Here is a 13,436-nt window from a genome sequence, read left to right as displayed (position 1 = left end):
AACAGCCATGTGACACCACATCTATGTCAGGTGCGGTGAATAGCAAACAGACTGACTCAACATCTATGTCAGGTCCAGTGAATAGCAAACAGACTGACTCAACATCTATGTCAGGTCCAGTGAATAGCAAACAGACTGACACCACATCTGTGTAAATTCCAATGAATAGCAAACAGTCCAATGACACCACATACATGTCAGGTCCAGTGAATAGCAAACAGCCCAATGACTCACATATATGTCAGGTCCAGTGAATAACAAACAGCCCAATGACACCACATATGTGTAAGGTCCAGTGAATTGCAAACAGACTAAAGTAATGATACAACTTTGTGTCAGGTCCAATGAATAGCAAACAGCCCAATGACTTACTCAACATCTGTGTCAGGTCCAATGAAAAGCAAACAACCCAATGACTTACTCAACATCTGTGTCAGGTCCAATGAAAAGCAAACAACCCAATGACTTACTCAAAATCTGTGTCAGGTCCAATGAAAAGCAAACAACCCAATGACTTACTCAACATCTGTGTCAGGTCCAGTGAAAAGCAAACAACCCAATGACTTACTCAACATCTGTGTCAGGTCCAGTGAAAAGCAAACAACCCAATGACTTACTCAACATCTGTGTCAGGTCCAATGAAAAGCAAACAACACAATGACTTACTCAAAATCTGTGTCAGGTCCAATGAAAAGCAAACAACCCAATGACTTACTCAACATCTGTGTCAGGTCCAATAAAAAGCAAACAACCCAATGACTTACTCAACATCAGTGTCAGGTCCAATGAATAGCAAACAACCCAATGACTTACTCAACATCTGTGTCAGGTCCAATGAAAAGCATACAACCCAATGACTTACTCAACATCTGTGTCAGGTCCAATGAAAAGCAAACAACCCAATGACTTACTCAACATCTGTGTCAGGTCCAATGAAAAGCAAACAACCCAATGACTTACTCAACATCTGTGTCAGGTCCAGTGAAAAGCAAACAACCCAATGAAACCACATCTGTGTCAGGTCCAGTGAAAAGCAAACAGCCCAATGAACCACATCTGTGTCAGGTCCAATGCATATCTAACCAACTGATGACACAACATTTGTGTCTGGTCATGATAATTTACTTATAACATGACATCAAATGAAGCAGTATGGTCTACTGTTAATCTATCTCATCACTTATAATGAATGGGGAGGGTTGAATACACAGGAACATGTTTACCCACTGTCTACAATCTACTTCAGTGTTTGTTGGATTTTTTTCTGTCATATTTGTTTCTTGTTTATAGTTTTTTCACAAATCAGGCTGTTGGTTTCTAACTTGAATTGACACAGCTATAAACTATATGGTAGAGACTTTATTAATATATGAAGATGGTACAGTATAGCTGTTAACATTCATGTCATTTGAACTATGGTTGTAAGGTGCCTCATAGGCAATCATACCACATCTCCTTATTTCTATATGATATTAATAACACCAAACAACATATACTGATGTAAAAGATATATTTTATTTTATTTCCTTTACCAATCTGTAAAGTTTTAGTAGCAATATATTTACAGCATTATAAAAAGAATTTACAAAAATGTACAAGTCATAAAGAGACTACTGTATGTTAATATTAACTTATTCATCCAGAATGTATAAATTTTCCTAGTAGTAGTATACTGTGTCACCTTAAATTGAAAATTTCTAGATTATTCAATGTAATTTCATATTTTGGGTATAAAAAACACGTCTTTTCCTGTTGTAAAATTAATGCCTTACATAAGTTTCCTGATATCACAATATTTTTTTATAAAATTTATATTAATTAACATTTTTCCATGAAAAGAAAAAACTAAAGTTTCTTATGTTATCAAGTGTAATAATATCTAAAATATTCATAATCTTAAGTGTATAAAATGATATGTTGTGTTAATAAAATAATTTGTTTTCACAATCCAGTTTATACATAAAAGAAATGTTTCATGTTCTAGTGCCCAAAGCAACCTTCTAAGCATCTGAATTTCCAGGATGAAAAATACACATTTTGAAAGGTTATTTATTTTGGATAATTTATAACCTTTTTGGCAACTACCTGGCTTCTCAAAAAAGCCTGAAGAAAAGTGGTCCAACTATCAAAAGTATGTGGCACATCTTTGATGTGGTAAAATAGACATTTTTAATCATTATTCAGTTTATTTTATGATTAAACTGATTTGATATCAAAACTACCATTGATGAATGTATGCTATTGTTTAGAAAACCAATATTTAAAACTATTTGTCTATGGAATGTGAAAAATGTTCTATCACTTCAGGTTAGCTGGTAAATAATTGAGGCATACAGGTATCTAATTTTCACCTTTAATTGATCTGCAAAAATTCAATCCCAAAATTCACATGTTTCTATATAAAAATTGTGAAAATATGAAACAAATAAACTAGGGATGTGGAACCGTACCTGCGATTCTTTTCACTGATAATATCACAATTAAAATACACTGTAAGTCATACATACATGCTATAATGCCTTACAAGTATTTTTATACTTTGATTGTTCGGGAAAAGAGCCACAAGTTTCTTGAAAAAAATCCTGTACAAATAGACGTGTTTTATGACAATTTAATTTTTTCAACTTTCTGGTTGAAGTTTTTATTCTAACTGACTTAGTTTCTATGAAATAAAATGACTTTTTAATTCTGTGAGAATGTAAATTGATATTCTTGTGTGCAAAACTAGGCATCACTTGGCACTACATTATGAATAACAGATTTAATGATTTTTAAACACATATTTTGATGGAGAGACAAGTATTTCTAAGTACCGGCAATGTTACAGAATTATGAATTTTGTAAAACAGAATATACAAGTTTAAGCTTTGTAAAAAGCATGTAAACACCATTTTAATATTCATCTGACAATCTTAAAAAATCAGTTTTCATAAGCAAATGGAGGCATGCCAAGCATTGACCTTCAATTGAAATAAGATAGACCAAACTTTGCCTTTTCATTCATTATCTCTTATCTTTTTTACATACAAGTTAGTCAAAACAAATATAATATATCTGGTATGTCCCTTTAAAAAGCATTGACAAAGTAACAAAAGAAATCAAACTAGAGTTTTCAGGTAACATGACTATGTGTTGCACTACTTTAGAACTTTTTCTTTAAATCTATCACCTTTAAGTTTTACATTTTCATGGGTTGAAAAATTAGAATACCACCTTTTTCTTCAAATTTGTTTTCAAAATACCAAAAATAAGCCTGTAAACCCCTAGTCCTATCTAGATAGTCGAATGATATGGCTTTAACAAGAACAATTCTGCCCCAAGACAGACAACATGCCTTTTAAGTGTTATCAAAGTTTATTGTTCAAAAGGACAAAATGTTTAAACAAAACATATCGTTGCTAAGGGCATGGATGTCTTGTACTACAAATGACGATTTTTAATACTGAAATCTTGATATGAAATGATATGGCACACCACAGATAAATGCAATGCCAACTAATTTGTCATCTTGTGTATAAAATTATCGTGTCATGCTAAAGTTTGCACCAAAAAGTTTACACACACACACACGCATACACAAACATGTCCTACAGCCAATATATATATCATTTAAAACTTATTTCTTGATACATGAATGTTAGTGCCACTGTTTGATAATTTGAAGGAATGAATTGAGCATCACGCTAGAAAATTATGCCACATTCATATTTTTTATTACAGATGAAATTATACAATATATGTATTTTACAACTGGCTGCATCAATGTTTATATCGAATGTTTAAAATACTGTCAATAATTCTTAAAATAAAAAAAACAACATTTGCTTAAATGAATTCACAATGTTTTGATATTATTTAATTAGATAAAATTTCATTTCTTCAGGCATTCTTATAAACGATAATTCATGTTTTATCAAAATATATGTTTATTACACTAGATTTCAATAGGGAAACTTAAAAAAAAAAAAAAAAAAACTTGCTGTGGAATTCGACTTGTGGGAAATAAGATCAGAAATTGATGATTTTGTTGAACTACAATGAATGACCTCCCCTTTCAAATTCAATCCATGCTATTTGTTCTTATGGCTACAAATAACTAACTGCATAAGAAAAAATCTTATTTGCGGTACAAAGTATGGCAGGAAAAGAAAAAATCTTCAACTTACTTAAACAAAGTGATAAATGAGATTTAATGACCTGTTTCTGTGTTTGACAGTATAATAATAAAAAATCTTGTTGCCAAAACAGAGACCAAATCACCCATCACCAAACTTGGTACAATGCTTAGAAAAATTCTTGAAAGCTTGAGAAACTGGTACTTCATTTACATTTGAGGAAAACATATTCTTAATAAATCAAAAGTTTTACTCTTATAAATAATAAATAAATGCAACCATAGTTAGGCTTAACGTATACTACAAAGAAAAAAAGAAAAGTTAGTATTTCAAAATAATATTTGTTCTACAAGCTCTCACTAAACTATTAGTTTCTATTTATTTACAAATAATCACAGAAATTATCGTTAAAATATAAAAGTTATAAATTCAAACTCTTAAAAAAACAACCATTTATTTGATGAAAAATATAATTTAAAATTTATAAATATGAGAACAACCATGCATTCCTATATAACATATATATAGGGTTTGATATGTACATTATATAAAGTCTGTATATATATAATATCATATAAAAGTTAACAATATATACCTTTACGGCTAATAACATGATAAAAGCAATGGTAAATGTAAGTACAGATTCCCTTTACTGAAACCCTAATAAGCATTCATTTCTAGTAAAGATTCCCTTTACTGAACCCCTAATTATCATTCATTTCCAGTAAAGATTGCATGTATTGAAAACACAGATCATTATTTCGAGTTATAGCAATGCCCATGACAGTATAAAAATGTATGTATGGAAATATACAAACAACAACCTGTTCAATATATAATGTCCGATGGTGACATTGGGGGGTACCCTCTAAAATTGTAAATATAAGGTATCTCCATACATTGTTTCTTGGTGGTCTAACAATAATTATACTAATTTCAATAATATTCTATTCTTCAAAAAAAAGTTAAAAAAGGGTCAATTCGCCTTTTCAGAATCTAAAGGACTATGGGTAATCTCATTGTTTATACACCAAAATGAAAATAATGTTAAGTCGTTGGTTGAATTTCTTTTGTTTAGAACATTTTGAACCAATCAAAATGTTTTGGTGAAGGATTTTGAAAATTTTACCCAGAATGCATTAGATTCTGAAACAGTGAATTATATCATGGTAATGTATGGAATGTGAATCAGTCTCAGTTCTCAGTTGTCTATGAAGAATGGATACTTAACACATTCAGCTTACAGCAAATGCAATATATGGTACATGTATATAATGTTAAGATGGACTATAATTCACATTTATAGCAAAAAACAAAAACAAAAAAATATACATAACTGGCTTATTACTTTTATATTATTCATGATATTTTGACTATTAATAATACATGATTTATTACACGGCAATTAACTAAACAAACAAAACAACCTAACGGCAATGATAAATAAACACTATCTAGGGACAAACTCATGACTCTCATGAATGTAAACAATCACATGCCCATCCTTTCACACAGTATGCACAACACTTTGATAATTTCTTATAAATTCTCTAAACTTGAAGAAAATGTTTTAAAATGATAAGCATCAAATCTAGTTTAAAACTTAACAATCCATACAACCTTTGTGTGCGAGTCAAACATTCTTACAAAATCACAAATACCAGCTCATATCAAATCTTTTAAGTGTGAAGTTTTTGATATAAGAATTTTGCTGTAAACACTGTTCTTCCATGCTGCATGTCTGTTATGTTCCATCATTCATTGCCAATTTTTCTTTCCTTATATGTGCTATATGCCTGTCCGTATTCAATGGTCTGTTCAACAACGAAATAACAATCCAGATATATATGATCCAGATTACTGTGGAATGCCATGCTTTCACAATCCGTGTATAACTAGCACTTAAATATCATTTATATATTTTTTCCCCTCAGCATGGACTATGTCTGAAACTTCTCATTAGTGGCACAAGGCAAGACGGTTTTTCTGCTCCTCTTAAGAATGGATGCTCTAATAACTCGGATGCTGTTGCTCTCTGCATAGGATCTCGCACCAACATTTTTTCTAAGAAACCTTGTAATCTTGGTGAAACCTATGGAAACAGAAAAGTTACTTTAACTTCATTCAGTAAAATACTAATTTAAAAGACATGATTAAAGAAGAAATGTTTATTACATCCATGAGACAAAATGAACTAACACAAACAATCAAGAAAAATGATCTAAAGTCAGTACATATATCTTTGAGTTGTCTCATTAGAACTCATACCACATCTTCTTATATCTAATAACACACAAAAGAAACCCATGCAAGTATTTTGTAATCATGTCAACATATCTGATCATCTGATGTACTGTGGATTCTTTATAATCTTTGGATACTAATTTTCATGGTTTTTGTGGGTACAGGTATACCACAAATTCAAATGTTCAACAAATTACACATTTTGGATATGCTTTGCATGCAGAGATACACCTTATTGCTATTTGTCCGCCATTACTGGATATCACACAGGTTCCCGTAAAATTTTGATGTCATAAAACAAAATATCTGACGCCACAATGGAAAAGTGATTGTTGTATGCGTCAAAAGTTCAAGGGGGCCAGGTCAGCAGGGATTAGCGATAAGGTGTATTGGCAAAACATTGAAATCAAATACCCACGAAAATGCTGGTATCCCTCAATCCACGAAAACTGATACCCACGAAAATAAATGAATCCACAGTATTGCTTGGTGTTTAAAAACCTGTGTATATTGTTTTTTCATTCTCATTATTTTCTCAGTTTTCCTTTATTTACTGTTTATTCTTTTAAACATATAAACAAGTTCAAAACATCTTTGACTATTATATCAAAAAAGATCTGCAGTTTCAGTGTATCCCAAACTCTGTCTGACCGACAAAATGTCAGGACAAAAAATCATTCAGTCAAACAGAATTTTTAGGATTTTTTGGTTGAATATATTGTAGAAAAAAATCAAATTTCTTTTTCGGAAAGACAAACTCTTAAACAGTTTGGCATAGACTGCAGTGTAGAAAAAAGATATTGCCTACTGTTGTACATATCCTGATTTAAAAAAAAACTTACAATATTAAAAATTCATAAATGCTGTATTCAAATTAAATAAAACAATAAGGCACTTACCCGATTTCCATTCTTAAGTTTTGGTGGAGGCATATCTCTTATTCTACGCATAGCTTGAAGTGGTGGCTCGTTGAAAAATGGTGGTTCACCATCTATCATTTCTATCACCATTATACCCAATGACCAGATATCCACCTGAAACAGAAGAGAGAAGTACAAGTTAAGTTTTGACATTTTTTTAAAAATTTTATATTTTATAAAAGATGTTTTTCTTATAAGCAAAGGTATTTCCATATGAAACATGACTACTGAGGGTATTCATACCTTTTACCAAAATGATTTTACAGCAAAATGACTCAAGTGTGTAGGTAAAGGTAATATATTTGGCTAGGGTGGTTGCTAGCTGAACTGTGAAATCATTATAAGGTTAGTATACTTTCAAATTAGTATAGTGCTACAGACAGATAGATTGCTTATCTGTCAGACTTGTCTACTCTTATTGCTTATTTTGCTATCATAACAAAAATTTCCTGAGACAAATGTATATAGATTCAATTACCTCAGGACCATACGGTAACCTTGAAATGACCTCTGGAGCCATCCAATAAGGTGTTCCTACCAATGACTTTCTTTGGCGTAGTTCTGGCGTGACTTGTGCACAAAAACCAAAATCAGATAATTTAACCTGAAAATTAAAAAGGTTTAAATATCAAGATTAAAATGATTACCAACATTCATCCAGAAGCCAAATAGAAAGTATAGCACACTAGATTCATTGTAAAACTTGTAATAAGTGAACTCTTGTACATAAAGTGTCGGATAATTTTAGTTCATCATATATCAAAATGTTTGATACATTGGTGCAAATGTGATTGATGCATGGTGAGGTTTGTATGAAATCAATAGGTCATATGTATCAGAATCAATATTATAGCCATAAGTTTTATGTTCCTTGGTTTTTAAATGGTTGAGTTTGTACATTACTGATGAACATGATGAAGGTAATTCCAGAAAATTTCTTCATACAAACAAAATTCATAACAAGTTAATATCATTTTATAGTGTTTCTTATATAACTTCATGTTCCTTTGAGATACTATATTACAGTCTTTATTTTTCTTTGTTGTTTTGTGTAGTATTGTTTTTTCTGTTTGTCTTTTTCTTTTGTAGCAATGGCGTTGTCAGTTTATTTTTTATCTATGAGTTTGAATGTCTCTCTGGTATCTTTTGCCCCTCTTTTACTTCCATGAGTGCATTTTTATACTCTTAAGAAATTGGACAGACTGGTAAAACATTTTATACACACTTTTACTCATGTAAATGTGCAATGTAAGAGTTTTCTATTCACATGGTTAACACATGTTTTTAAAATAAAGAAATTATATGTTCAAAGTATCCTATAGTATATTTACCCTTCCATCATGAGCCAGTAATATTGAATCTGATTTAATATCTCTATGTATAACACCATTTCTATGTAGGAAATCTAAGGCTTTCAGACAGGCTTTACACACAGTGGCAATCTGGTGTTCATCCATCCTAAAAAATATTATAAGGTTATTTAAAATGATCAAAAAGTTCAAAATCTTAATAAAGAAAATATTTCATAAGGTTCACAACATAATGAAATAAATGTAAGTTGTTTTGAAAAGTCAACTATATACTGCATATATATACAAGTAAATAGTGAGATGCAGGTTCATCCTCTCATTTGGCTATCATATAAAAAGTTCAAATAATAAATATAGATTCTACCACTGCATCGAGTGTAATACGATATTTATCCACTCGAGACAGTTAAATTTTCAAATTTAAAACACGAGGCTTGCCGGAGTGTTTTAAATATTTGAAATTTAACTGTCGAGAGTGGATATATATCGTATTACACAAGATTTGGTGGTGGAATCTGTTTCTCTAATGATTTTCTAACATTATGCAGGCCAACTTATTCCTTCTTTTTGAATGATCTGTGTGACGTCATCAGGCATGGTAGCCTTTTTTCATGCCGTCACAATAGGAAATTCAGAGGAAAGCAAGAAAATTTGACGTCATAATCGGATTTAAACCAATGAAGTACTGCGATCAAACGAACCACACGTTTATTAAATTATTTTTATACAATGGGTGCAGAAAGGGATAAATTGACAAAGAATTAGAGGGACATGTGTACTGTTTTTCAAGTTGACCACAACTTCATGATCTTTTACAAAACAATATTACATGAATAGTGATCCATAAAATCTTGACCAAAAAGATTAGGATTATACTGTCTAATGATCATATCATTATGAACATGTGTAATAACTTTTAAGTTGATTTGACCACAATTAAGTGGGCTAACTACTCCAAACAAAAACTTTAAACCTAATGAGTGAACCATGAAATCTGGCATGTACTTTTTTAATAGTTCACATCATAATGAGAGTGTGTTTTAAGTTGATTTGACCATAACTTTTTGGTAAACAATCTTCTTGGAAAAAGAAAAAAATAAATGCCCAAACCATTCAAGGTGTGGCACAGCGGGTGCTTAAAAGCAAGGTTAATAAACACATATAATTGGCCTGGGAGTAAAGATTCTTTTTTTTATATAGGGATATATTCCCTTTGATGTTTATGCCATACTTGTTTTTATGTGTATATACCTGTTCTGTGTGACTACAATATCAGTTAGAGCTCCTCCTTCAAGGAACTCCATTACTACCCATAATTCATCGCCAACCAGGAAACTGTCGTACATATCTACAATATTTGGATGGTGATAATCCCTCATGATAACAACCTAAAAAAGAATAGAACAGAAATGGGGATTAAAATTGTTTATGCATTACAAATATATAATATGATCATACCTATGGCAGCATTCTAAAACATGAGTGAACATAATTTAGGGGCCTCAATGGCCTCTAGTGGTCTAAGTAGTTCAACTACTGTAATAATTAGTCAACACAGAGTTTGTGAGTTTGAACCTAGCTTGTGCGGGTGCACTTAATTACAATCTTAATTGACAATGATTGTCACTTTTCCTATTGACAGTAGGTGGTTTACTCTGGGCACTTAGGTTTAAAAGTAGCATTAAAACAGCAACAATCAATCAATCAAAACTATTTGAAATTCATCATGCTTCATTAGTGTGACTATTTATTTTTCCAATTAGTATAAGTGGACTTCTAACTGTATTTTTATACTTATCAAGTTTGATATATTCATGCATATGGCTCATCATAGTCACACTTTTTTTTTTACTAATAATAGTCACAAAAACAATCCCTAGTGGAAATTATTTAACTTGTCTAGTTTAAGTGTACAACTATTATAAATAAAAAGAAAAACACATGTGGTACATGTGCCAATGAGACAACTCTTTACCAGATACCAAATGATGACGAGGTAAACAAATATATAGGTTATCATCTAGTCTTCAACAATGAGCAAAACCCATAGAGCATACTAGTAGTGAGCGTACCTCATTAAATAACAACTCTCTCCTCTGTTGTTTCCGCAGATCCATCTTTTTCACTGCGACATTTTGACCCGTTGTTTTAGATGTACATATACACACAATGCCTGTTGATCCCTCTCCTATTTTTATGAAGTTTTCCAAGTTATCTCTTGGATCGCCTGGACTAACCACCATTTGTAATGCTGCTCGGAACTAAAATATCAAATGTTTAAGTAAGTAATATAGAGATAAATAGGATCTATATTTAAAAAAAAGTTTCGGAACAAAATTTTTTTTTTTTTTAACTTACACAATAAAATAACATTTTAAATACTGTGGATTCATTTATTTTTGTGGGTACCAATTTTCGTGGATAGAACAAAACTTACACTTTTGTCATGTTTGTGGATGTTTAATTTCCAGTTCTGACAAAGTCTGCATACAAACCTATGGAAAATTTGTAAGTCGTTCAACATTTAAATTCATGCTTCACCTGTACTCACAAAATCCACGAAAATTGGTATCCAACGAAAAATAATGAATCCACAGTCGACTTGCACTTCAATAGAGTATTTCATTGATTATATATTTTCTGGTAAGAAGCTGAATGACAGTTTCCTACTTAAAATTCAAAAAAATAAACAGGTTCTTCAATTCCAATAGGCACCATAACTAATAATTCTGTATCTACCATATGGTGCAGGGCAGGTCAATAGAACAACTCGGAGTCTGTTTTGTGTTGCTAATATTTTTTTCTGATGTACAGTTTAAGATCAACTAGAAGTAAGTGACTTTAAACTGGTGATTTGTTGTTTATTTGACCACTTTGCTTGATGTGAAATTATTATGAAGCTTTTATGATTTATTGATAGAAGAAAGGAAAAAGGGGAGGGGGAGAGGGATTTGAATAGAGAGGGATAGAACAGGGTTGATAAAGGAATTTGATCACTGACACACATATTTCTTTTCATTCTAAATGGCAAATAACATTTACAGACAAACACATGTACAACACTTTTCTATTTAAAAGCAAATCATACAAAAATGGCTGACTAAACATATTCATGAAACTAAAACTACAATGTATCTAGTATCTTGCAGTTAAACTTTAAATTTGTATTAATCATGCAAGAGTCTTAAGAATTATGCATTAAAAAATTCAGAATAAATGTATATACAAAACCTATCTGTAAAATAGGAAAATCAGATAAATGACACTTGAAAAGTGTGTAGCGCTGACTTTTTTTGGTCTAAAATGAACATCACTACAAACTCCATATATCTAAGGAGTTCAAATAATCAAAGTGCCCTAAATTGCCAAAATAAAAATGCTGCCATAGTCTCTTGGAATAAATCATTACTGTTTGTATTCAAATCTACACATTTATATACATATTTCCCGTACCTTTTCAAATAGTTTACAGGGGAAAAAAACAAACAAACCCCTACATGATCTCAAGAATCATCTTGTGTGGACTATGGCAAACATTGATATTTTTGATTCTGGTCTAAATGAAGATGATAGTGATACCTGCTCATGTGAAAGCCTCTGCTGCTCCTGTATGGACCCAGGCGGCGGTGCAGTATTGTTGGGGGATTTCGGTGGTGGCTGCATTTTTGGTGTCGGAGAATAATTATTCTGTGAAACTTGCAAGTTGGAAGGTTTGGCTCCACCCTGACACACAACAAACAATAAGCATGATATATATATATATTTGGCCAAGAAAATCATAACTTAGGGTTATTCCATTGACATGAATATGTGAGGGTAAAAACAGGACTTAAAAAACACAACCAAGATAATTTTATACATCAAATGGATATACAATGTAATATGTATATGAAAACACTAAATCTCCTACAACTCATATCTAACTTGAGTTTTCCTTTTGGAGTTTCCTACCCTCCAATGTTCTGTAAAACCCGGGTTTTCCCAGTATTTCCCACTGGGCTGGGCAATTCTCATAGAACCTGGGTTTTTGCCAACCCTGTATGTTCATGTCAATGAAATATCCCTTAAATACATGCATACAATTCAAATGCAAAAATTTTGTTTGTTTGTTATAATAACATCACCAGGTAAAATGCATGGGGATCCATCTTAAGGAGCAATTGATGAAAAGTTAGTAATGGTGGGCGAGTAAAATCTAGATCTTATTCTGAATTTTGCTGTGTGGGGATTAGACCAAGGTTTTACTAATTTTTTATTAATTGTTTATTTAATTTGGAATTCATGTATTCATAGCATTTGTCAACATCGTAACGTATAGTGGGTTATTTTCGAGGGGGTATAAATTTTCGCTTATTTTTGTGGATAGAACAAAATTGCCAAAATAAATTCCACCAATTTAAAAGAGCACATGCAAAGGTATTGATAAAAGTTTTGAATCCACCAAAATAAAAACCGCCAAAATATTTCGTATACCTTATTCAATGAAAATCATGAAATTTTACACCTGCGAAAAAAACAGCTATACGTATACGGTATGATAAATTTCAGAGAAAATCACTCACAACCACCAAATTCAACATCAAGAGTGATTTTCACTTGAAACATCCTAGTGTATATTTACTGTTCAATTTCATGTATTATACTATTTAGATAGAATTTACACAGGTCTATTGACTATGCACAAAAAGCAATGGATGATTTAACAATTACCATATGACATGTGGAATCCATTATTATAAGTCGGCTTTAATTCAACTTTTTCATGAGATTTAAATTTTAATACATATTTTATTAGAAAATTGCAATTTTTTCACACTTATATAAAATAAAATGACGTTAACCTATCA

General features: G+C 31.4%; 1 protein-coding gene across 3 annotated transcripts in view; it reads right to left on the bottom strand.

Annotated features, from left to right (window-relative positions):
- Window positions 1–1,498: 1,498 nt before the first annotated feature.
- The window catches only part of LOC134710218 (serine/threonine-protein kinase PAK 5-like), a 21,020-nt gene continuing 9,082 nt past the window's right edge, over window positions 1,499–13,436 (bottom strand). For all 3 annotated transcript variants that reach the window (XM_063570463.1, XM_063570464.1, XM_063570465.1), the window contains exons 4-10: window positions 12,169–12,312; window positions 10,662–10,850; window positions 9,841–9,977; window positions 8,611–8,737; window positions 7,758–7,883; window positions 7,259–7,393; window positions 1,499–6,207 (exon numbers count right to left, since the gene is read on the bottom strand). In XM_063570463.1, coding sequence (XP_063426533.1) covers window positions 6,046–6,207; window positions 7,259–7,393; window positions 7,758–7,883; window positions 8,611–8,737; window positions 9,841–9,977; window positions 10,662–10,850; window positions 12,169–12,312 — 1,020 coding nt within the window. In that variant the 3' untranslated portion in view covers window positions 1,499–6,045. The remainder of the gene's footprint in view (window positions 6,208–7,258; window positions 7,394–7,757; window positions 7,884–8,610; window positions 8,738–9,840; window positions 9,978–10,661; window positions 10,851–12,168; window positions 12,313–13,436) is intronic.

Source organism: Mytilus trossulus, chromosome 3 (assembly GCF_036588685.1).
Source record: "Mytilus trossulus isolate FHL-02 chromosome 3, PNRI_Mtr1.1.1.hap1, whole genome shotgun sequence".
Taxonomy (NCBI): domain Eukaryota; kingdom Metazoa; phylum Mollusca; class Bivalvia; order Mytilida; family Mytilidae; genus Mytilus; species Mytilus trossulus.
Note: the sequence above shows the minus strand (reverse complement) of the source record. Positions and strands in the feature narration are given on the sequence as shown.